General features: G+C 43.4%; 2 protein-coding genes across 2 annotated transcripts; both read left to right on the forward strand.

The window, feature by feature from the left end:
• Positions 1-2,026: 2,026 nt before the first annotated feature.
• Positions 2,027-4,328, forward strand: bcl7bb (BAF chromatin remodeling complex subunit BCL7B b). Its single transcript, XM_033630858.2, has 6 exons — positions 2,027-2,192; positions 2,677-2,752; positions 2,842-2,929; positions 3,036-3,194; positions 3,406-3,509; positions 3,669-4,328. The coding sequence occupies exons 1-6, from the start codon at positions 2,080-2,082 to the stop codon at positions 3,738-3,740; spliced, it is 612 nt and encodes a 203-aa protein (XP_033486749.1). The 5' UTR covers positions 2,027-2,079; the 3' UTR covers positions 3,741-4,328.
• Positions 4,329-4,789: 461 nt separating this feature from the next.
• baz1b (bromodomain adjacent to zinc finger domain, 1B) lies at positions 4,790-21,822 on the forward strand. Its single transcript, XM_033631296.2, has 21 exons — positions 4,790-5,580; positions 7,763-7,879; positions 8,913-9,057; positions 9,357-9,549; positions 9,723-9,844; positions 10,067-10,264; positions 10,365-10,553; positions 10,667-11,987; positions 12,164-12,313; positions 12,525-12,663; positions 12,756-12,919; positions 13,044-13,167; positions 13,269-13,367; positions 13,661-13,838; positions 14,286-14,474; positions 14,777-14,924; positions 15,584-15,731; positions 16,991-17,106; positions 18,282-18,421; positions 18,514-18,620; positions 18,851-21,822. Exons 1-21 carry the CDS (start codon positions 5,462-5,464, stop codon positions 19,587-19,589), a joined length of 4,845 nt encoding a protein of 1,614 aa, XP_033487187.2. The 5' UTR covers positions 4,790-5,461; the 3' UTR covers positions 19,590-21,822.
• The last annotated feature ends 1,260 nt before the right edge of the window (positions 21,823-23,082 follow it).

The following is a 23,082-nucleotide window of genomic DNA, read 5'->3' on the forward strand; positions in this document are numbered from 1 at the left end:
TTGTTCCCTTTATGTCACCACATGCTTTTCCCTGTAGCTTTAACACTGTAACACCCACAGTCCACTCAGATCAGCACTAGTAGAGTATCATACTCCCTGAAGTGTAGGCAAGCAATGGCTGATTTCCTGTTGGTGATCATTCCTATAATTATTACATCAAACAGCATCAGACTCAACCTTTCATCTCATTCTCAGGTAGAGGAGGAGCCAGTTTGCTCTGCACGACTCAAGGCTGCCATCTGCTGGTCAAACTTAGGAAGTAAAAGTCATATAATGTACATTGGATCAAGCTTTTGTCTGCAGACACACAATAGCAAAGGCAAATACAGTTTGTCACATTCACATATACACTAAAAATAGATATAAAGAAGAAAAGCAGGGTGACCAGCTTGAAGTTTTTATTCATGCACACAATCAAACAGATACAGAGACAATGGACTCAAATTCTTAAGTAAAATTACCAATACCATAATGTAGAATAATCTATTGTTATGTCCTGCATTTAAAATCCCACTAGGTAAAAGTACAGAAGTATAATAAGCTAATTATATTCAAAGTATCAAAAGTAAAAATACTCATTGTTAAAAACTGGTCCCTGTGACAGACATATTATCATGTATCACATTATTAGATTTTTAATACTGATGCATAATTAGCATTCAGCTGTTGAAGCTGGTAGATGTGGAGGAAATCAAGTCAGTTTCCTTTTTATAGCCCAATATCACAAATCACAAATTGTCTCAAGGGGCTTTACTCTCTGTACAGGATGCGGTACACTCTGTCCTTTCGGGTCTCTTGTCAGATGAGGACAACACCCAAAAAAACTTTAACAGTGGAAAAAAATGGAAGAAACCTCAGGAGGAGCATATCAGGAGGGATCCCTCTCACTGGTCGAACAGACATGCAGTAGATGTAGCATGTAAAGGATGAACAACATTATAACATTGCAATCATAGGATGTGATCAGGGAGGATGCCAAGCAGCTTCCACGCATCACCCTGAGCCACACAACCACCTCACCACCACAGAACCTGGAAAAAAGGGCAAGCAATACAAATACAAGAAGCTAAACTTAAGCATATTTCTTAAGGTAGTTTACACCCGGCCCCCTACGGAGAGTCACAAGATCAATCTGAGGGGTCATGAGATGATTAATGGGGAGGAGAATCAATGTTCTGCGACTCAAATCTGTATTCATATTTTGGAATATTCTCACTCTAATCTTTGCTTTTTGTGTAATATTTGAATTTTTCTCTTTGGTCCCCAAACTATTATCTGAAGGAAACCTTCTGAGAAGTCTGGAGAGGAAATAATTCCTTGGTGGAGCTGCTAAAAAAGACACCAACCAGATACTTTTTGCAGGACTGCACAATTAATCAAAAAATATGATCAAAACTACAACAATGTGCAATATCCAAAATTGCATGAGCTGCAGTTTTTTTTTCTCTTATAGAGGTAAAAGTTGTCACAATATACCGTTATAAATGAGGCATTGTGGTGCTACAGGGAGTTGCGGCCTACAAATCATATTCCAGACATAAGGGAACAAGCTTGTTTGGTACAGGCCCCAGCAAAAATCACATCATTTTTATGTTATATTTAGTAAAAATAAAATAGAAATTACAATTCTCTGTAAAATTGTGACTCATATCGCAATTATATCTGTAAAAATAATTTCAATATATTTTATTTCTATTTTTTTTTTTTTTAGATTTTTTTCCATATCCTTCAGCTCTATTTTTTATTTTTTTTTATTTTTTTATGGGGCCACAGGCCAAAAAGGATGGGAATTACTGGTTTTATTTTTAACAATGTATTTTAAAATTAATCTTGAAATATTTTAGAAACTACATCTGTCATATATATGTAGATGAATAATTATATGACAAATAAAATAAATAAATAAACGACACTAAATCATTACAGTACATACAGTATTAGCATACTGAGGAAAAAAAGAAAGAAAAAAAAAGAGAAGAAGAAGAAGAAGAAGAAAAAAAAGGACGACGAAATCTCGCGAGATTACCACTGTAACGGAGGACTGGGGCTTGGTCTTGAAGTTTTCAGATGCATCTGTAGATGAATCATAACAGCATCAAGATGTCGGGACGATCAGGCCGCGCTGAGACCCGAAGTCGGGCTAAAGATGACATTAAAAAGGTCCTGGCAGCCATCGAGAAGGTGCGGAAATGGTATGTAGGCTGTCTGGGGGACAATATGGAGGGAAATGTATTAGTAGACTGTAGCCTGATATCTGCTGCGTCGCTCAACAAACTTCAGTCGGAAAAGTTAGATGATTGACGGAGCTGCTGACCAATCAACGCCCCGGGTTGACAGGAGAGGCGGAGCTAGCCGAGTTTTTTTCCGCCGAGAGCTGTCAATATGGCCACAGCCTCACATGCTCCGCGCCGTAATGTAGACGACTGTCCCGTAGTCACATATTAGTCACATTAATGAACACCTCCGGTCCTGTCTTCAGGGTTAACACACGCGCGTGTAAAGTAATGACTGTTAGTGAGGATAGTAGCATGTTTGACTGGCTGTCATTCCTGCTGTGGACAGAGAGGACACGAGCATGTTTCATTGTATGTCATGTAACAGATTAACGCTGCTGAAGCAGATGGTGTCGTGTTAGACATGGACAGAGCTCATTTAGAAAACTCATCTTATCCCCAGGGAGAAGAAATGGGTGACAGTTGGAGACACGTCCTTACGCATATTCAAGTGGGTGCCTGTAACAGAAACAAAGCAGGTGGGCGCCTCTGCCACGTACAAATGAAATCACCATTTACTGAAATGAATCCAGTAAATAGTCTGATCCTTGCCTCTCTTTGTTATCAGATATATCGCACCAAATCCACAGGTGGAGATGCTAGAGGACTGAAAGATGTGGTCCTGGAAAACACTAACTCCTTACTGGATTTCACTGGTGAGTTTAGTGATTGTATTCAGTAATATACTGGAGACACTGCATGCATAATTATCTGACAAAATATCACACACTTGATGTTTAAATGCTGTGCTCTCCGCCTCAGATGAAAACAGCAACCAGAGCTTTCTGTCAGACGTTTACCAGCCTAAAATGGATAACAGCAGCAGCACCTCCAGCTCGCAGCAGGTCAGCCCTCCACATACCTCCAGCCTCCGGGCTGAAGACTCTCAGCCACCGATGCTGGGCCAGGAGAGTGTGGATGGTACGTGGATGGCTCTCTTAACCATATTGTCACACAGTCGTACACATTATTCCTGTAATTTTAAAAAGCTGCACACAATGGATGCATTTAAGTCAGAAGACCTCAGTGGTGACGATTATAAGCAGTTACACTGAGCTGTGCCCTGTACAGTCTCTGTATACTTTCACTGTCAAAGCCGGATTAAATGAGGATATCTTTCTTGTGAATGCAGAGCCGGTTCATTCAGGACAGGAGGGAGCCGATGAGCCTCCCACTCTCATCAAGGAGGACCTTCTTTCATCAGGAGCTGTTAGACGAAGCAACCCAGACACACAGGTTCAGTTTCTGACATTAGATTGAAAGAACACCACACATTTACCTCCATTATATAAGAATTTAATCTTTATTTCTGGGTTCTGTTGTTGCATGATGTATAACTGATGCAAATTCTAAGTAGAGTTGCTTAAATATGTTTCTTTTTTTTTTATTCAACAGGAGGAACTGGATGAATCAGGAGCACCCCCTTTAAAGAAGATATGTACAGGAGAAAATGCTGCTCTGAGATAGCTCATTTATAGTAATTTTGTCAAAATGCACATGATACCTGTCCTCAATCAGATTAGCTAAGCTTTTCGAAATTATTCCAAGGTCGTCTTGACCTATTTACGCAAATGTTACATTTCAGCAAATGAGGAAAAAAAATATTTACTGCAAATCTTTGTTCACTTTTAAAAGTATTTCAAGTCTGCTGTTTTAAGTGATTCCTGAAACGAATCGAGAGGATTTTTCAAACTTTGTGTGGCAAGTTCCTGCTGTTGCAGGCAGTGTGTATTTCACTTCACATGCTGTAAATGTTTTTGGCGACTAACTGTTTCCGATTTATGCAGTCCAACTTTACTTTTGCATGTTTCCACATCCTATCGCTTTGTTTTTTGAGGTTTACAGGTCTTTTTGAAAAAGTGTTAAATGCATAGCTTTCTGCAGATTGATGTGTAGATGTGCCATTTTCTGTTAAACATGACGCCCTTTCTGGAACAGATCTTATTTTGGCTTTTCACATGCAAGAAAAAAAATGCTTATTGAAATATTTATAATATAATTTGCCCATGTTTATATTTGACAGCGTTGTAAACCATAATAAATGCTACTTTCCAATTCAGTTTCAATTCATTGATACTGTGAGGTCGGTATGTGTTCACCATAATGTATTATTCAGTCACAGTACTGTACTGTATTGTATCATAAAGGCAGGGCCTATTGTTTAATCAGACCTGTTCAAAATGGAGCCCAGACAATGGGTTAAGACATTCATTTGATGATTCATTGAGGAATGAATGCCACTGCAGTTTAAACAAATGTTCTACATACCAAATATTTAAATGTATTTTAATATTAAGGAGTTAAATAGATCATATAATCTTGTCATCAGCTGACCTCTAGCCTCTCATTTATATTCAGTATGGGCGTGGTTTACTTGAAGGGGCTGATCCAGTTGACAATAGACAGGCCAGATCAACCAATGAGAGACTGTTAGAACAATTTGATGAAGGCGCGTTCCAGAGAGAGCCAATGAATGTCAAGAGGAGGCGGGACATGCTTGCGACGCTGCTTGCTGCCGGGGAAACGGAGTTCCGAGGGTGTACGGAATTGTGCCGGTGGACTAGAAACTCCCGCCATTTCGACAGGAATTAACCTCTTGATTGATCCACGTTACTTTTTCTTAACACTTGCTTATTCTGTCATCTGATACTAAGAAGCTCCGACAGTGCGAACATGCAGCGAGCACAACTGATGAAGCGAGAACAGGCCTAGTTTGCAAAGACTTGGGATTGTACAACGTGCCAGACCTCCCGCTGAACTGAGCTTTGGCTGTTGCCGCGAGTTTGATTTCGGTGTGGGTTTGCATCCTTTCATGTTCATCCGGAGGAGCTAAAAGTTTACTAACTACACCGAGAGACAAGTCCGGCAACCTGTTTAACATCCAAGACGTCGCGTGAAATCAGCATGGCACTGCTGCTAGATGAGAGAAGAAGGATGCGATGAGGCTGGTGGCAAGAACCGCACTGTTATTGTTTTGCAACGAGATAGCAATCCAGCCTACTAGCTAGTCGGCTAACTTAGCTGCTACACGTTGAGTGCCGGGCCTGCCGGCGGTAACGTGAGACGTGCTAAGATATTTCGGGTCGCTTGCATACATGCTAAGGACATATTATTGTATATTACTGTGCTAGTTTGTTGCTAGAAGATTTGATTTTACCACTGGCACCCGTGCCATCTTTGGATTTGCAATGGCACCGCTTTTAGGCCGGAAACCCTACCCACTGGCTAAGCCGCTAACCGAGCCACCAGGCCCGGGAGAGGAGGTCTACATCATCGAGCACACCAAGGAGGCCTTCAGGAACAAAGAGTATCCTTCAACATGATGCTGATGCTCAGTCTCGATTTGTCGAGCCAGCCGGCATGCTGTATAAGTGGCTTTGTCTACCTGGTTACCTTAAATTGTTGCCTACATAGTCACATGCACAGGACTGTAGAGATGCCTAACGTACCTATTTTGATGCTACCTGACAATTTCCTCCCCATTTATTTTTCCCCCCCGCATGTACACAGTGTACTCTGGATGACAGGCTTGCTAGCTAGCTAGCGTTCCAACCGCTCTGCTAACCAGCTCATTGTAGCTAGCTGGCTAACTCGATAAGCAAAACAACTACACTTTATGTAGCACATAAAACAAGTCACATGCTTAGTTAAATATAAAAAGCTGCTAAAAAACCGTCCTTTCACTTTCAGCTTCCACCGCCCCGCTGTCAGCTACCAATGCTAGCAGGGTTAGCTAGCAAGCCGCTAACGTTAGGTATCCTATTATGTCACAATAGCCGTCTGCCTGTACGGGCTGAGGATGTTGCTCGGCTGGATAGTTAGCAGTTAACGTTAGCCTCTTTGGAGTTAGCTAGCTTTAGCTAACGTTACCGGTGCATTTGTGTTTTTGAGTTGCCAAGAGGATACAACTGTTGACTTAGTACTGTTTATTGATTTAAGGCAACATTTTTGTGTAGATAGCGTGGCTCTGGTGTGATAGTTAGGTAGCTTTAACCACTTGTTTTGGTGTTAATGTGAAAACTTTTAACGTCCGTAACTGTCAGCAAGATTATGACAGCTCAGTGTGACACACGTAGCGCGGAAAGTGGACTTTAGGTCTTTTTATGGCAGCTTAAGTAATAAGTTCAAGTAGATTTGGATTCCTACAGCGATAGAGCTGTGTAAATTCACTTGACTGATTGTCTGTACACTTTAACTTCTGACTATCATCCCATCAACGGCTGTTTGAGGCACAGGCCTCCCATCTACCTTTCCCCGCCATCGCAGTTATAGTAACAGAGAATTGGCTTTGTAGATGTGGTTCACTTAATTGTTGTAGTTTTACAATGATCAGAGGAAACGCAGTCAAACTCTTAATTCTCATCAGCAACCCTAAGAAGTGTGCTAAACTCCACCTAAATTCAGATTTCCAATATGTCAGTGGCCTAGAAAGTTCAGTAAGTGTGTGAATATGAGCTACTCTCAAAGCCAGAAACACGAGAGGTAAGTCTCAAACTTGTGATGTCCTAAGGTATAAGTCTGGAGCTGTTCCATAGACAATGAATGTAAGCCTTATTTCGTGAACCCATGAAATAAGGCTCCAAATGAGCTTTATTCTAATATACTGTTCTCAGTTGTGAAACAAAGTGCACCTATGGACTCGAAACATTTCCCTGGGTGTGGTCATCGATAACATCTTTCCCAATTCATTGTAAATGGAGCAGCATTAGACTTTATACCCTATGACATCACAAATTTGAGTTTTACCACTCTAGTTTTTGGAATTGGGAAAGAATTGCTCATGTTAATTTTTTATTGGACTATCTTAGACTAGTGGTTCCCAACTGGTCCTGCCACAGGGTCCAGATTACTCCTTAGTCGTTATTTTGAGGTCCCTCAGTTTGATACATTCAGTGTCATACTTGCTTCGCCATGTCGTTGAGCTAGTTTGCCGTCTCTGTTGAGTAACTGGCCATTAGTCACTCACTCTACAGCAGGAATCACACTTCAACTTTAAAGCTCTGTGCTGGAAATTCACTTTACTTAAGAATAAAGCATGTACATGTTTGTGAGTCACTTGCGGTCCATATAGAATAAGCCTGCGACCCGTTTTTGGACAGCGACCCACCAGTTGGGAACCACTGTCTTAGACCATAGGTATAACATATGAATTTTAAAATGGCTGTAGTTTCCTTCTAAGTTATTCCACAGAATCTTTGTTCATCTTAAGTAGCCAGGACTGTTTTCCAGCCCCCCTCTCCATCATCATTCTTCCCCATCGCCCCTTCCCTTTTCCAGATTTGCATCGTTAAGGCACCATGTGCAGACTTTTTTGTTTCTTGGAGTATATCCACACATTAAGATTTTGTTGGCCTGAGCCTCTCTTTACATCACTGACATCAGTGCCATTAATTTCTCCATGGACCATGTTTGTCTTGTAATTAGTAAGCACAACATGGAGAAACTGTTTGCATGTGACTGTTGTAATTTCCTTGACAAAATGCCTACAGAGAGTATGAGGCACGCTTGAAGAGGTACAGCGAGCGCATCTGGACATGCAAAAGCACTGGAAGCAGCCAGCTCACACACAAAGAAGCATGGGAGGAGGAACAAGAAGTTACAGAGCTGTGAGTATGACATCCAGAGTTTGTGCATGGACAGCATTTTATCCAACTTGTGAAATAAGAGCCATAGGTCTGTCTAATTACAGTCCACGGTCTCTATGGATAAGCTGTTGTGAAAGTTCTGTGAAGAATACACAGGTACATTTGAGAGGATGGCAGTGCTTTGCATTCAGATGTCCAGTAAAGCTCTGGTTCGCATTAATATGTAAATATATATACCACCAGTCATTATTTAGATGACTAAAACTGCAGATTAGCCTCTCTAACAGCAGCTCAGGAGTGTCACGTAGGAGCCATACTCTCCCAGTGAAGGTCACAAGGCTTGCTGCTTTGCCATGATTGGATAAATCTGGCGCTCCTCCTCTCATTCTATTTAGAGGGTGTGTGATTGAGTCATCCTTGAATCTGCAATAGCCTGGTGAGAGTTCCTTTATCCTGGTCTGTAGAAGTGAAGAGCATAGTCATAAAAGATGCAGAATAGCTCAGCTGATCATTGTCAGCCCGCTTATCACCACCTGGGTTTACATATACTGTGTGTGTATACGTGCTGTCAGTCAGAGGAAGGTGAACCCAACTATATATGTGGCCCACGGAGATGTCACAGCAAAGACAGGACAGAGCATTGCTCAGCTGCCCAGAGCTCATGCCGCTCAGGATCACAGGCTGTATTTAAGCCCTGTCTAATTATAACAGCCAAGAGATTTTACTCCCCCTACTGGTCACTCTCATCCCTTTGTTGCCCTGTTATGTAATGCTCGGCTCCCAGTGACGAATGCATCGCAGAAATCCAAACAATAAGACAGAAATTATGTCGTGAACAGAGTGCATCACACCCATGAACAAATTCAGTATATGTCTGATGTGGTAATGACCTTGTTTGCTGAGCATCAGGACAGTAAAACCAGTGTCTCAGTCTATACTGAATAAAGTGGAACATGCTAATGATGGGATTGCAAGGCACAAACTAAATTATACTTCATCTTTATATATTGTTAAAACTTTGTAGTACTAACTGCTGATCATTTTCTGTGTGCAGGCTTCAGGAGGAGTATCCCCAGTGGTTTGAGAAGCCAGTCCTGGAGATGGTCCACCACAACACAGTGTCTCTAGACAAACTGGTTGAAATGGCCTGGGTGGAAATCCTCACCAAGTACGCTGTGGATGAAGAGTGTGACTTCCTGGTCAGTTTGACGTCTTTACTTTCTAAACTTAACATATTAGACACTTTAAATTATTGCGGCTTGTTTATCAAAGCTTATTTACATATTTAGATTCACACTTGGCCTCCTACGCAGCAGTTGGTTTCGGTTCTTGTAAAATGTGTTAGGAAATTATAATCACTCTTTACGATCACACTTACATCACCAAGTCTATTATGACTTTGTGCTAATTTAAAATCTAAACGATACCCATCATCTGTGGTAGTGCAGAGGTAAGCAGGTGTTTAACTGAACACTTTCTCTTGACTTTTGCACCTCAGGTGGGGAAGGACAAAACTTTGCAAGTGAAGGTGGTGAAAGTCCATCCCCTAGAAAACCCAGAAGGGGAGACAGGAGAGAAGAAGCTTGAAGGCGCCTGTGACTCTCCATCCAGCGACAAGGAGAACGCAAGTCAGGAGAACCAGAGGAAGGAACCTCCTCCACGAGAAGAGGAGAACAGGAGGGAGAGTCTCAGTGAGTACCAGTCGGTGCACACAGTAATGGTGTAATTATTGTTTGTAGACTCAGAATGTTTAAACTGTACCAGCTCTGTTATTTCCATTTAAATTTCAACCGCTTTTATTTGTATGTTGGGGGGGAAAGAGTCTCATATTTTTTCCACATGATATTATTTGATTTCCTATCAGGTGACAGAGCACGGCGTTCACCAAGGAAACTTTCTACTGCCATGAAGGAAGAGAAGAAGAGATGGGTGATGCCCAAGTTCCTTCCTCATAAGTACGACGTGAAGCTCATCAGTGAGGATAAGGTTCGTATCCTGTTGTCAGTAGTCAAAAAAAAAGTGTCATAACATCTTTATCTTCTTCTTCAAAAAAAGACTTACTCTTCTTTGCTATGATTAATGATATTTGGTGCCTTGGTCTGCACCCGGTTTCTCAAAATCCCACGGGTGGTTTGTGATCTTTTGAGGTCTACACAGCATTTTTGAAAAAAGTTGACGCCCAATCTTCCTCCCCATCTTGTCTCATAGGTGATTAGTGATGTTCCAGTTGACAGTCTTTACAGAACGGAGCGCCCTCCAACCAAGGAGATCATGCGCTACTTCATCAGGCACTATGCCCTGAGGCTGGGCACGGGAGAGAGCGCTCCGTGGGTGGTTGAGGACGAACTGGTGAAAAAATTTAACTTGCCCAGCAAATTCAGTGACTTTCTTCTTGATCCACACAAGGTAATTTACTCACTGTGATTTGTTTTGGGGTATTATTTGATTCTTTTTTTAATGTTGCTTGTTCTTGGCTCACAGTGTTTTTTTTTTTTTTTTCCTACAGTTTTTAGCAGAGAATCCCTCCGCAAAGCGAAAGAGCTTGTCATCTCTAGAGGGTAAACCTAGCAAGAAGCTCAAGACCTCGGACACACCAGGAGAGGATTCAGGAAATGAGAAGGGAGAGAAGAAAAGGAAAAGGAAGAAAGACTCTTTAGGCCCGCCCCTTAGTCCGACAATTTGGGGCCACATGCAGGTGAGTTGGCTTGTACGCACATTATCCCAGTTAGGTATTACTCTATGAATATGGGTTATCCCTTTTTAAAAGTCAAAGCTTTGTTTAATGAACTCCTGTTGGTTTTGTTTCAGAAAATAAAAATGAACGGCTCCCCACTCAACGTAAAGAATTCGGGATCACCAAAGAAAGGAGAAGGCAAAGGCTTGGCTCCCTCCACTCCAAAATCAGGCAGGAAGTCCGGGGAGAAGAAAGAAGGAAAGAGAGCTGGAAAAAGTGGTGATAAGAAGCTCAATGTCCTTAAAGCTTCCAAAAAGGAGGGTAAAGCTGGTGCTAAGACACCGAAGATGAAGCAGATGACTCTGCTGCATCTGGCTAAGAGCCCCCCTGCTGGGAGCCCTAAGAAGAGAGCCCGCAGTACTGGCATGGGTACACCTAAACTGGGGAAGCCACTGCACCCGATGGCTCTCCACCTCCTACGTTACTATAAGGAGAACAAGGGCAAAGAGGACAAAAAGAACTCCCTGTCCTCCCTCATCTCCAAGGCCGCAAAGACCTTGTCCCCAGATGATCGTGGCCGGCTGCCACCGGAGCTCAAGGAGCTGGTGCAGAAACGCTGGGAGCTACTGGAACAGAAGAGGCGATGGGCAGCCATGAGCGAAGAGGAAAAGCAGGAGGAGATGAAGAAAAGGCGCAAGGAACTCAAAGAGAAGCTGCGAGAAAAGGCCAAGGAGAGACGCGAGAAGGAGATGCTGGTCCGCCGCGAACAATCACGCAGATACGAGGACCAGGAGATCGAAGGCGGCAAAACCCTGCCAGCATTTAAACTTGTAGACATGCCTGAGGGGTTGCCCAACACTCTGTTTGGTGATGTGGCTATGGTCGTAGACTTCCTTCACTGCTATGCAGGGCTGCTGATGCCGGAGGACCAGTATCCCATCACCGCAGTGGCTCTGATGGAAGCACTGGCCGGGGAGCGGTCTGGCTTCCTCTACCTGAACCGCGTTCTGGTGGTGCTGCTCCAGACGCTGCTGCAAGACGAGCTGGCTGAAGGCTACAGTGAGCTCGATATGCCTTTATCTGAGATCCCCCTTACCATGCACTCTGCGTCGGAGCTGGCACGGTTGTGCCTGCGACCATGCGACGCTCACGGCGAAGAGAGCGGCCAGGGCTCAGTGGACTCTGGGGGTTTGGGGGGCTTTGATGATGTGGTGACCAGTGAGTTCTTGGAGAGGCTGGAGACAACGGAGGTGTTTGAGCTGAGCCCTGAGGAGAAGGTCAGCCTGCTGGTGGCACTGTGCCACCGTATACTCATGACATACTCAGTTGAAGACCATGTGGAGGCAGTGCATCAACGGTCAGCTGAGGTGTGGAAGGAGCGTCTGGCAATGCTGAAAGAGGTCAATGACCGCAAGAGGGCAGAGAGGCAGATGCGGAAAGAGATGGAGGGCAAAGGTAGGTGGAGATCACCAAAGTTCTTGACCTGCAGTTTTTAATGCAAGAGTGAATGTAATAAGATTAAATACTCTAAATCATCTAAAGCCTTTCGTTAGTCTTTTATCGGCATCCCCAAAATGTAGTCACAAGTTGATGCCAATATATTGATCTGTTTTTTTCTTTTGGGCTCACAGGCGAGAAGAAGAAAGAGGGTGGGGCTAAGAAGGAGAGCAAAAAAGAAGTAAAGGTGGAGCCAGAGGACATGATCAGCTCTGTGAAGAATCGGCGGCTGATGGTCATGCAGGCCAAGAAGGAGAAGGAGGAGATGGACAGACAGAACAAAGGTAAACTTTGTAGGAGAGAGTGCAGCATATGATCCAATTTGAAATGTGCCATTTAAGAAATGTAAAACTGACAAGCTTAATTGCAAATGTACCTGTTTTAGATTTTGTTTTCTCAGTACTTAGGTTCTCATTTCAACCACTGCCAGTATATCATTTGTCTCATAATTCTCAAATCAGTATACTTCACTCTTATTGTGTTATTCCCCCAAAGAGCGCATGGAGAAGGAGGCCGAGGAGGAGCGGATGCGTAGACAGAGGGCCGCTGTAGAAAAGGCCTTTCAGGATGGTATAACCAAAGCCAAACTAGTCATGCGCAGGACCCCACTGGGTACAGACAGAAATCATAACAGGTTAGTGCTGCACACCACTGTCTATACACAAATAAATGTCATTTCTTTGAGTACCTTAATTATAACCACGGTTTCTTGGTGTTTTTGTTCAGATACTGGCTTTTCTCTGATGTGGTTCCTGGTCTGTACATCGAGAAAGGCTGGGTGCATGAAAGCATCGACTACAACTTCACCCCTCCACCAGAGGAAAAACCAGCTGAGCCCGAGGTTGAAGAGGAAGAGGACGGTGAGTCGGCTGCACCTCAGGATTCACAAGGTACAGTAACTTAGCGTGAGTTATCCCCATCAAATTGTGTGTGTTTATGTTAAAATATCTAAAATGTGTTTTGGTTTGTTATTTTTAACTTTGTAGTGACATTTTTTTGTATTTCTTTGATAAGTAATTGCAGGAGCTGAAAAGGACGATGGCAGTATAGATGGTGCTATTAGTGAGGGCGCCCAGCAGGGGGCAGCAGTAGACATCTGCATAGAAACCACCATTCCCAATCAGGGGCAGAATCTCTGGTAAGAGCTTTGTGTTTGTCTTCCTCTCTTTCATTTGATCGGTTTCATCTTTGTCTCTTTCACACAGTCTCTCATGCTAATGTTCCTGCCTCTGAACACAGGTTCGTGTGTGACACCATTCCCGAGCTGGAGGAGCTGGTGGAAAGTCTTCATCCTCAGGGGGTTAGAGAGAGTGAACTGAAGGCGAAGATACAAAGCAGGTGCGTGCACTCTCATTGTAACAGATAATTACTTTAACAAACATGTGGCCATCCAGCCTTGCAGCGCTGCTGAAGCATTAGCTGGTTTCACTAGCTTTTAGAGAGGCTATTTAAAGTTTTTGCTTTGCTTTTGTGTGCAGCAGCAAGCTTGTAGGTTATGAAAAAGTAAGTCCACAGCAAAGTATGAGCTATAGTGTTTAAAAAAGAGCAAACAGACTGCATTGATTTAAACTAGACAGCAGTGATGGAGTAAATATGAAGCTGAAGACAAAGCTGTCTCCTCCCTGTTTCAGGTATCGGGACATCCTCCACTCTATCCATCTGGCCCGTAAGGGCAAAATGGGCCTCAGGACCTGCGATGGCTACGCAGAGCTGCTCAATTACCTGCGCAGTGACATCCAGGAAGTAGCCTCACGACTCCAGAAGGGAGGCCTCGGATACCTGGATGACAACGTAGACATCGAAGATCAGGTGATTAGTCTGTCTGGCTTCATACAGTATCAGTCACCTTGAAGTTTCCAATGTGTGTTCACTGAAGACTTAAGAATTCTTTCAGATTGAGCAATCGTGTTTAACCTTCTGTCACCACCTGAAATATTTCGTCCTTGTCAGGATGTAGGCATGAAACATTTGAAAGGAAAAATATGATGTAGTGAAGATGAAAGGATATGCAACACACCAAGGCTCTAAAATGTTTACTCTTGAGTTACACTAGGTTACATTTCAAAGGACCAATCTGTAACTTTATATGCTAAAATATTACAGATATATGTAATATAGTTGTGTTTACAAGATTAATGCTATACGAGAAATATCATAAAACTGTGTTACTGATGTCATAGCTCATATAGTATGTCTGTGTTGTCAACAAATCTTTGTGGTTGTAACTCATCTGTTTGTTTCATCCTCTGTTCACAGTTGAAAGACATGGAGAGCTTGAAAGACTTCGGTGAGTGCATCATCACCATTCAGGCCTGCGTGATCAAAAAGTTCCTGCAGGGCTTCATGGCCCCCAAGCAGAAGAAGAAGAAGAAGCAAGGCGGGGAGGAAAGCAGCAGCAAGGCTGAGGAGGTGGATGATGAGAAGAGACTGGCAGAAGAGGCTAGGGTAAGAGAACAGAGTCGCAATGGTAGTGTTCAGTTTGAAATATTTGTCTCATAGGTGACAGGGTCCATCATAATGCCACTTGATGTTGTTGAAATAGGGGTTTTAGCTGGGGAGACTTGCGTGGTTAGTAAAGTCATTATGGTCATAATTCTAGGTGAGAAGCACTAGTAATAATAAGTACTTTTAAAATCCATAAATTAGACACACAGACTAATATTCATACACAAACAGAGCTACGACCATTAAAAAGTCTTTATGGAAAGTTCTGCTGAGTTTAAACATGTCTGGGCTTTTCCTCTCAGGTGGCGACGGCGGTAGAGAAGTGGAAGACCGCAATCCGAGAGGCCCAGACCTTTTCCCGCATGCACGTCCTGCTGGGAATGTTGGACGCCTGCATAAAGTGGGACATGTCTGCCGAGAACGCTCGCTGCAAAGTCTGTCGCAGGAAAGGTAAGGACAGTTAACAGCTGCTGTCTCACTCATTTGGTCTCAGAGGAGGGAATTGGCTGTAAGTAAAATGTGCATCACAGGTTATTTGTAGCCAGCGAGAGCCTTTATGGACGCAGAAATACTTTTGTGGTAACATTGCTTTCTTTGTTAAAATAAAAACTACAGGATAAATAAGATCACCCCAGATCTCCTAAACAGAACTACAGCACCACGACTGGCTCCTGTCTGGTTTCTTTTTTTCCTCATAAACAAAGCGTCAGTTCTTATTCACAGGTGTGCTGGATTGTTGAGATGCAGTTTCAGTGAAGCAGTGCTGTACTACTATCCTTCTGCTTCCTGTCTAGTGCTCAGGCAGAGGCCGTTTGTGCTGAAGCTGATGGAGACTAGACCCAAGTCCAGACAGGGCCGCAGCCACAGGCTCAGAGCAGCACAGGCTAGTTGTGTCAGGCAGGTCTACATACAGAGCCAGCAGGCCCGCAGGCCAACAGGTGAAACTGTAGTGGTAAGATGAGGAGAAAAACTTGCACAAACACATGAGATGCTTGAGTTTTGAGGGAGTAAAGACTACGAGAAAAAAAATGTGGGCAGAGTGAATACATTTTAGATAAAATCAGGAAATTGTTTTGGAAACAGTCCTGTAATAAATAATGATCTTTCAGGTGACGATGAGAAACTTATCCTCTGTGATGAGTGCAACAAGGCCTTCCACTTGTTCTGTCTGCGACCGGCCCTGTACCGCATTCCTGCTGGAGAGTGGCTGTGCCCGGCCTGCCAGCCTACTGTGGCCAGACGTGGCTCCCGCTCAAGGTAACTGTCCGCCTCACACTTTGTCACTGTCCTCCATTGTAGATGTAAGCAGCTGCACAACACTGGGGAAACTATACAGAGTTCATGTAAATAATGTAGAAGTAGCATTTAGTCTGTCTTTAGATTGCTAAAAGTAAATCTTGTTAGATGTGTGCATTGAAAGTAGGGTTGTGTACAGTCACATTTAAACCAATACCTGCACCGGTGCTGGTTCCTCAAATTTGGTGCAGACTAGTACCCAGTGGTACTTTTTTTTTCTTCTTGGTACTTTACTCTTTCTGTAGGCTAATAACAAAAAATCAGTAAGCTGCAGTCAACAAGCAACAGTGCTCATCTTTTCTTATCACACAGTGTGACAAGAAAAGGGTGTTTCTGTGTGCCTGCTTGTCTGTGTGTATTAGTGTGTGTTTCTGCTAATCTCTCGCTCACCGTTAAGACACAATTGACAAATGTGTTCAATAAGTACATCATTCAAAAGACACAATCACAAACAGCAGTGATACCGATCTATTTCTGTAATAAAATATAAAAGAAAACCGACCAGATAGACTGAAACCGTCGGTGCTGCAGTGACAGTTTTGGCTCCTTCACGGCCTGCTTCCCGGCTTCAGGACATTTCGTAGTGCTTCAGCCTTCTTAGACTTGGAACCTAGTGGCTCTGCGGAGCGCTGTTGTCTCCACTGCAAAGCACTCCAGCCCGTTAGTTCTACAGGCAGCCTCCCGCCTTTTGTAGCGCTTTGCAGTGCTTCTGCCTCCTATCTGAACCTGGCATTCTCACCCAGGTGTGCTTTTAGGTACTGGAATTTGGCACTGATTGATTTAATGTGAATAAGTACTCAATAGTACCAACGCAATTTGGCCAGTACCCCTCAAAGTACAGAGTTACTTGATACCCAACCCTAATAGAGAAAATATGAAATATGTCTCCATCAAAAATGACTATAGACACGATGAAGCTGGATAAAGTGTCCTTACATGATACTCATGCAGGTCTCATGTACAAACGTCAGGTCCACTTTTGTTTTTAACTGCATTCTTAAAGCTGCAGCACTCCCGTCACTGCTCATCACCCCTGTCCCAAAATTTCAGGTTAAAGAAAATGGCAGAGCAGGGCTTGAGTATTAGTGAAGCATATTATTCTACACGTTATGAAGCCAGTATTTTTCCCAATTTAACAAAACCTCCACAGTAAATCCTGCCTCTCCTAAGTCTCTGTAATTTGTGTGAAAGATTTTTCAAATTCAGTCTCTCCATTGCAGGAACTACAACCAAGACACAGATGAAGATGAGGACGAGGAGGACTCTGAAGAAGAGGACTCTGACGAAGATGAAGAGGATGAGGAAGAGAACGACTATAAAGCCATGGGGCACAGCTGTGAGTATCAGCAAGAGAAAATTAAGCCCAGGTTTCACAAAATCGTCTCGGCTCAATGACTGTTCACCTTTAGCGTTTCAACCAGGATAAGTTAAGTGTTTCCGTCCTTTTGGACTTTGTGTCACCAACCTTAAACTGGAATCTTTGCATCAAAGACACTGTGGTGTGAACCAAAAAGAGAAAACCATAAATTCATCGAGCTGTCCAGAAAGATATGTCACTCATTCTACTCGGTTTTGGAAGACGGAGGGGTCCTTGGTGCTGAAGGTTGGGAATGAGAGGAATGCTGACGGGGAATTTGTCCCCTGTCCTCTGCCTGTCTCCATTGTCTATGTGTTGTCATGTAGCACAGCTCAGGTCTGGACCTTTTGCTTTGAAGCCATGTCTCACTCTGGCTTCACTTGGAGTATGTGGCAGGATGATCCCCTCTGTCAGTTCAAGCCTGCATGTCAAGGATAACGATTAAGAGGTTTTATGCGCTGATGCTGAATAGTTCAAGAGAGGATCGCAGTGCACGGCTCTCATTTCTAGCGTTAGACTGTGATAGTCTGCAGCATTACACACTGGGATCGGTCTGATACAAATTAACTTAACAAGAAGCATAAATGGTTAAATAAACATCACTTTCAAACAACAGCCTCATTATATGAATCCCCTATGTGCAGTCTGCGCTACATGAAAAGTTAAAGGAATACTTCACCCCCTAAATGAGCATTGTGTATCACTTACTCACCCACGTTATGTTAAATTTGTGAAGAAAACTCCACAGTGAACGAAGAATCCAAAATTGGAGAAAATTCTTGATGAATTGACATCGCAGGCGACCACATTTAACAACAGCAAAACTACCTTTAGACATCTGTTTAAGAACTCTCGCTCAGCTCGTGCAGCATATTAAAATTCCTATAAACAGCGCAGGTGCACTACACGTCCGTGTGAGACTGTATATGCAAAAATGTTTAACAGTAAGGTGTTTTGGAGTACTGAGCATATGATTGGATAAAAAACACTTGAGTTGAGGGTTAAATTTGGTTACACATTACAGTATGTCGGATTTTAATTGATCGTTTCCAGATTTTTCCCTCTGCCTTTTTAGTGTCTATAGGAATGTTGGTGTTTCCACTGTTGCTTCCTTGTTCGTGTTGTCCTGATCACCTCTCTGTATTTCTTCACAGTGAGACCAAGGAAGAAAAACAAGCAGTCTTCGTCTCGACAGAAAAGTTCAAAAAGTAAACCCAAGAAGCAGTCGTCTTCAAACAGTCAAAGCAGCAAACAGCGGACAGGCCCCAACAGCCCTGCAGACATAGATGAACTGGTAAGATGCCATCAGGACATACAGAGAAGTAAAACAGGAGATAATCTATGTTTTAGAAACCTACAGACATTGTTCGTGTGCGATGTTTGCAGGTACGGCAGAGTTCCCTGTCGGGAGTGCGCAGGCAGGCGCTGGAGCTGGAGAGGTGCGAGGAGATCCTCAAGAAACTGATGAAATTCCGCTACAGCTGGCCTTTCAGGTGAGCGAAGGACACCGTCTTTATGTTTGAATGGACAGTTAGTTTATTAAGTAGGGTGGAGCAGCACTAACTATATGAGTGAGACAAATGTCAACACCCTGGAGTCGATGAATTCAATTTGAAATTCCAGTGTTGTGGCAACGCTACGTTCTACCTGAATGATTTTTAGATATCATGAATTATTATGATCTGTAGTTTGGCCCTCCTCTCACACTCTGCTCCTCTTCCAGGGAGCCTGTGTCCCCCGAGGAGGCAGAGGACTACCTGGACATCATCTCCCAGCCCATGGATTTCCAGACCATGCTGGGAAAGTTCAGCCAGGGCTCCTACCGTCACGGCCAGGATTTCCTGGAAGACATGAAGCTCGTCTTCTCCAACGCAGAGGAGTACAACCAGCAGGGCAGCACCGTGCTCTCCTGCATGGTCAAGACAGAGCAGACGTTCACTGAGCTGCTCCAGAAGCTGCTGCCTGGCCTCAGCTACCTCCGCCGGCGATCGCGCAAACGCGTCAGCCAAGCCCCTGCAACTTCTGAGGAGGAGGAGGAGGAGGAAGACGAGGAGGAAGAAGAAAATGAAGACGAAGAGGAGGATGAAGAAGAGGAAGAGGAACCCAAGAAGAAGATGCAGAACGGCAAATCAAACAGGAAGAAAACCCGAAATGCTCGGGGACGGAGGGACGAGGAGAGCGAGAGTGGCGAGGAGAATGAGGAGGAGGAGGATGATGATGAGGAGGAAGAGGAGGAGGAGGAGGAGGATGATGATGATGATGATGATGATGATGGCAGGAGGAGAAGTAAGCGGACCTCTGCAACCTCAGGCAGGAAGGATTACAGGGAGCAGGATAGCGATGGCGAGCGGGACACACGGAGAACTCGTCAGCGGGGGGGCCAGGGCGACGCCGGGGGGGCAAGCAGCGACGAGGACCGGTCCAGCCAGCAGCGACATTCCAAGAGACAGAAACGCTCGTGAAGTCCAGGGTGCTTTTTTGTTTTTGTTTTTGTCGTCTCTCTTTGCTTTAAAAATTTCTGTCCCGCTCCTCTGAAAATGATCAAGAGCCCATCTCCTCCACCTCCTCTTCCTCCTCACAGCCAGCGGGACTTAATCCTCAGAAGGACTTTGTTTTTGTGTTTATTGAATTTCTGTTCATATTTTGGAAAGCGACAAAAGAAAACTGATTTATATTTGTATCTTGTTTAATATTGGTGATGTTTATTTTCCCCAACCAAGAAAAATTAGACATTTGAGATGACTGACGGGTCCTCGTAGCTCTTAAGACTCTGATTCGTTAACAACCTCACACACACACTTGTAATCTGACTTAAAATGTTGTCCTGTGAACTGCTTTCTCAAACACCAGTGTAATCAGAGATCTTTCTTCACTCTTGACACATGTAGTCCAGCCATCACTTTACTGGGGTGTCTATCTGTAAAGTGTTTGTCCCACCCACGTCTTTGTTACAAGTCATGGTGTTTAGTACTTCTTTGTCAGAGACATGGTGTCCACGCAGCCGAAACCCTCTGGAAAATCTTTCTCGGCTGATGATGAACTTTTCCCGTCACCTGTAAATCACTCTTCCTACCAAGCATCTTGACACCACCTTTGGTTAAATGCAACTCTATAGATGAACATGATAGGATTCTCACTAGTGTTAGTATGTATGTTTTTCTAGCCCAGGTGCAGATTTGTTGTCAAAAGCCGAGTCGAAACTGCAGATCACAGACGTAGTCGCATCACTTCAGTGCTAAAACACAAGTTTCATCTCAGCTCTTGGTGCCAAGATGTGTTCAAAAGCCGGGACCCGACTCGGCGTCTTGCTCTTTGCGTGTAGATCCGACCAGCCTTTTCCTTCTCTGCAGTGCCCTGCCACTTTAAACGAACCGGTACCTCAATGCTCCGTCAGTTTGCACTCCTCCTGTGTAAAGTGCACCTGTTAATGCCAGCAGCTGCAGGACCAGAATTTATTGAAAAAACAAAAAACATTTGTAAACAGTGTTTAAAAACAACAAATGTGATGTTTGTTAAGAAAAATGGGCATTTTTGAATATTTGATATATTTTGCACATTTTATTTGGTATTGTAAATGATAAACCTGTTGATCTTAATCACATCAAATAAATGGCAAGGTTGAACCAGGGCTCTCCTAGTCGATGCAGAGGACATGTCAAAACTTGTTTTTACTTTTTATTGTCGCAGCAGAAATAGTTGAATTAGTCACTTGTACATTTTGTAACCCTGAAGTCACAGATTTAAATGGATTCAGTGACACAAAGTGGGTGACACGGCTCCTGAGAGGCAAATGAAGGTTTCCCTGCATGTCCTGGTTCAGCCACCAGGTGGTGCTCTGTTCCTGCACTCTGATTATTTGTCCCAGCAGTTCCCAAATCAGTCAGTGTCAGTGCTGGACTGCTGTAACTCTGCTTTCTGTGCATACTGATCATCAAAGGACAGGAGCTTCATAGTGCTAGTGTGTTTTGTGACACAGGGCAGGAACACTACTGCAGCTAATCGATGACATTTTTGAATCAGACACGAAACAAAAACCTTTTGAATGTGCTTAAGTTTCTGTAGTTTGTGGCAAGGTTTGCCAGCGATGTATATGTATACATATATATACTGATGAGGCAGTGGTTGGTTTGCCCTCTTCTGTCTGTACTGTGCTGTGCTGTGCTCCAGTGTTTTTTCTAGTGCTGTTATCATCAAGACCTTCCTGATTTCATTTGGCCACTGATTGTTTTCCCCCCTTTTTATTATTTTTGTTTAAATTTGGCTTTGTTCCTGACATGGTTAGTTGTTAAAACCACTTTTGCAATTATTTGACATTTCAACAAACGGACAAAAAGGTGACTGCCCCTCACAAGTCGAGACCTGACTGTAAATGCTTTCTTTGTTCTTGGAGGAACTGCAAAGTCTTTTACACTTCCTTTTTTTATATATATATTTATAGTCTCTAAAGCTGGGTTTGGGCAGGTGCAGAGGATTCACATGTAAAGAATTTCCAATAAAGGCTATGGACGAAGACCGTAGTTCTCCCTGTGTTATTTGCGTTGAGCTGATGAGCGTGCCCCGGTCAGACAGACAGACATCACTGCCATCTGTAAAACCTTGTGATAAGACGATGATTGGGGAGGAAAACGGGTTAGCGGTGACCACCGACTGATGTCTAATTTTACTTTTTAATAAAATATCAAACAGTTGTCTTTACGCTGTGGTGTGGAGTCTTTTCTCAGAAACATCTTCATCTTCAAATAGAAGCCAAGTCTCCTTTAAATGTGTGTGTCAGAGCCAGAGGAGACATTAAAGATAGATTGGTTCATTATTCACAGAGAACGATGAGCAACTTGGACCTCAACTGTTCCATGAAAACATTTTTATTGGAAAAGGTAAAGCTTAAAGGGACAGTTCACCCCCAAATCAAAACTACATATTTTTCCTCTTGCCTGTAGTGCTATTTAACAGTCTACAGTGTTTCAGTGTGAGTTGCCGAGTATTGGAGATAGTGTCGGTAAAGATGTCTGCCTTCTCTGAAATATAATGGAACTAGGTGGGACTCGGCTTGTGGTGCTCAAAGCGCCCACAAAATACATTTGAAAAACTCAACAGCAATGTCTCTTTCCAGAAATCATGACCTGGTTACTCAAGATAATCCATAGACCTTGTTGTGAGTAGTTTTATGTTGGAACTATTTTCTTTCTAGCGAACTACACCCTCTAACCATATCACTGCGCAGAAGGAAGCGTGTATCTACTGCTAGCTCACCTAGCACCACTGATCTAGCTAACGTCACGAGCATGAGCCGAGCACACTTCCCTCTGAGCAGTGGTACAGTTGGCTGGTGTAGTTCAGATGAAAGAATTAGTTTCTACCTGAAACTGCTCAGAACAAGGTGTGTGGATTATTTTTAGTAACCACAGGCCTGTACTACGAAGCAGGATTTGGAGTTAGCGAGGTAACGCAAAGGTTATCTCTGGGTTTTCAGCACTATGAAAATGGTTCTCTTTTTACTGGGACAAATCACCATGGTAACTTATGCTGAACAGCTAACCTGCTCCGGAGCAGGTTAAGTTCAGAGTGTTGGATCACAGCCTGTCAACACCCCGACCTCTGACCAATCAGATCACTGAGTCTCAGGTAAACAAAGAGTAGCCTATATGTTGTTGGAGGTCAGTAGTAGGTAGGTCACTTCTTTGATTCAGGGCTCTATTTCCATTGGTTTTTAAACAGAGCTTCTAGCAAACACAGAGATCATTTACAACACTAAACACATGATTTTAGCAGGATTTAATTTCTGCAAAGTTTATATTAGTTCGCAGAGACACTCTGATTCCATCACCACAGCTCAGAATAACATGAGACACCTGTGTGATGAGAACTAGGAAAAAATATATGTTATTAGAAAAATCCACACACTCTTAATTGGCTCCCATTATTATAAATGCCACATTTCGGTCAGACAGACCTCAT

The sequence above is a fragment of the Epinephelus lanceolatus genome, chromosome 4 (genome assembly GCF_041903045.1).
Source record: "Epinephelus lanceolatus isolate andai-2023 chromosome 4, ASM4190304v1, whole genome shotgun sequence".
NCBI lineage: Eukaryota > Metazoa > Chordata > Actinopteri > Perciformes > Serranidae > Epinephelus > Epinephelus lanceolatus.

Coding starts and splice junctions, on each gene's coding strand:
- bcl7bb (XM_033630858.2), top strand. CDS start 2,080: ATGAATCATAACAGCATCAAGATGTCGGGACGATCAGGCCGCGCTGAG. Junction 2,753..2,841: donor CTGTAACAGAAACAAAGCAG/GTGGGCGCCTCT, acceptor CTTTGTTATCAG/ATATATCGCACCAAATCCAC. Junction 3,510..3,668: donor GAAGCAACCCAGACACACAG/GTTCAGTTTCTG, acceptor TTTATTCAACAG/GAGGAACTGGATGAATCAGG.
- baz1b (XM_033631296.2), top strand. CDS start 5,462: ATGGCACCGCTTTTAGGCCGGAAACCCTACCCACTGGCTAAGCCGCTA. Junction 12,314..12,524: donor GATGGACAGACAGAACAAAG/GTAAACTTTGTA, acceptor ATTCCCCCAAAG/AGCGCATGGAGAAGGAGGCC. Junction 13,839..14,285: donor ACGTAGACATCGAAGATCAG/GTGATTAGTCTG, acceptor CTCTGTTCACAG/TTGAAAGACATGGAGAGCTT.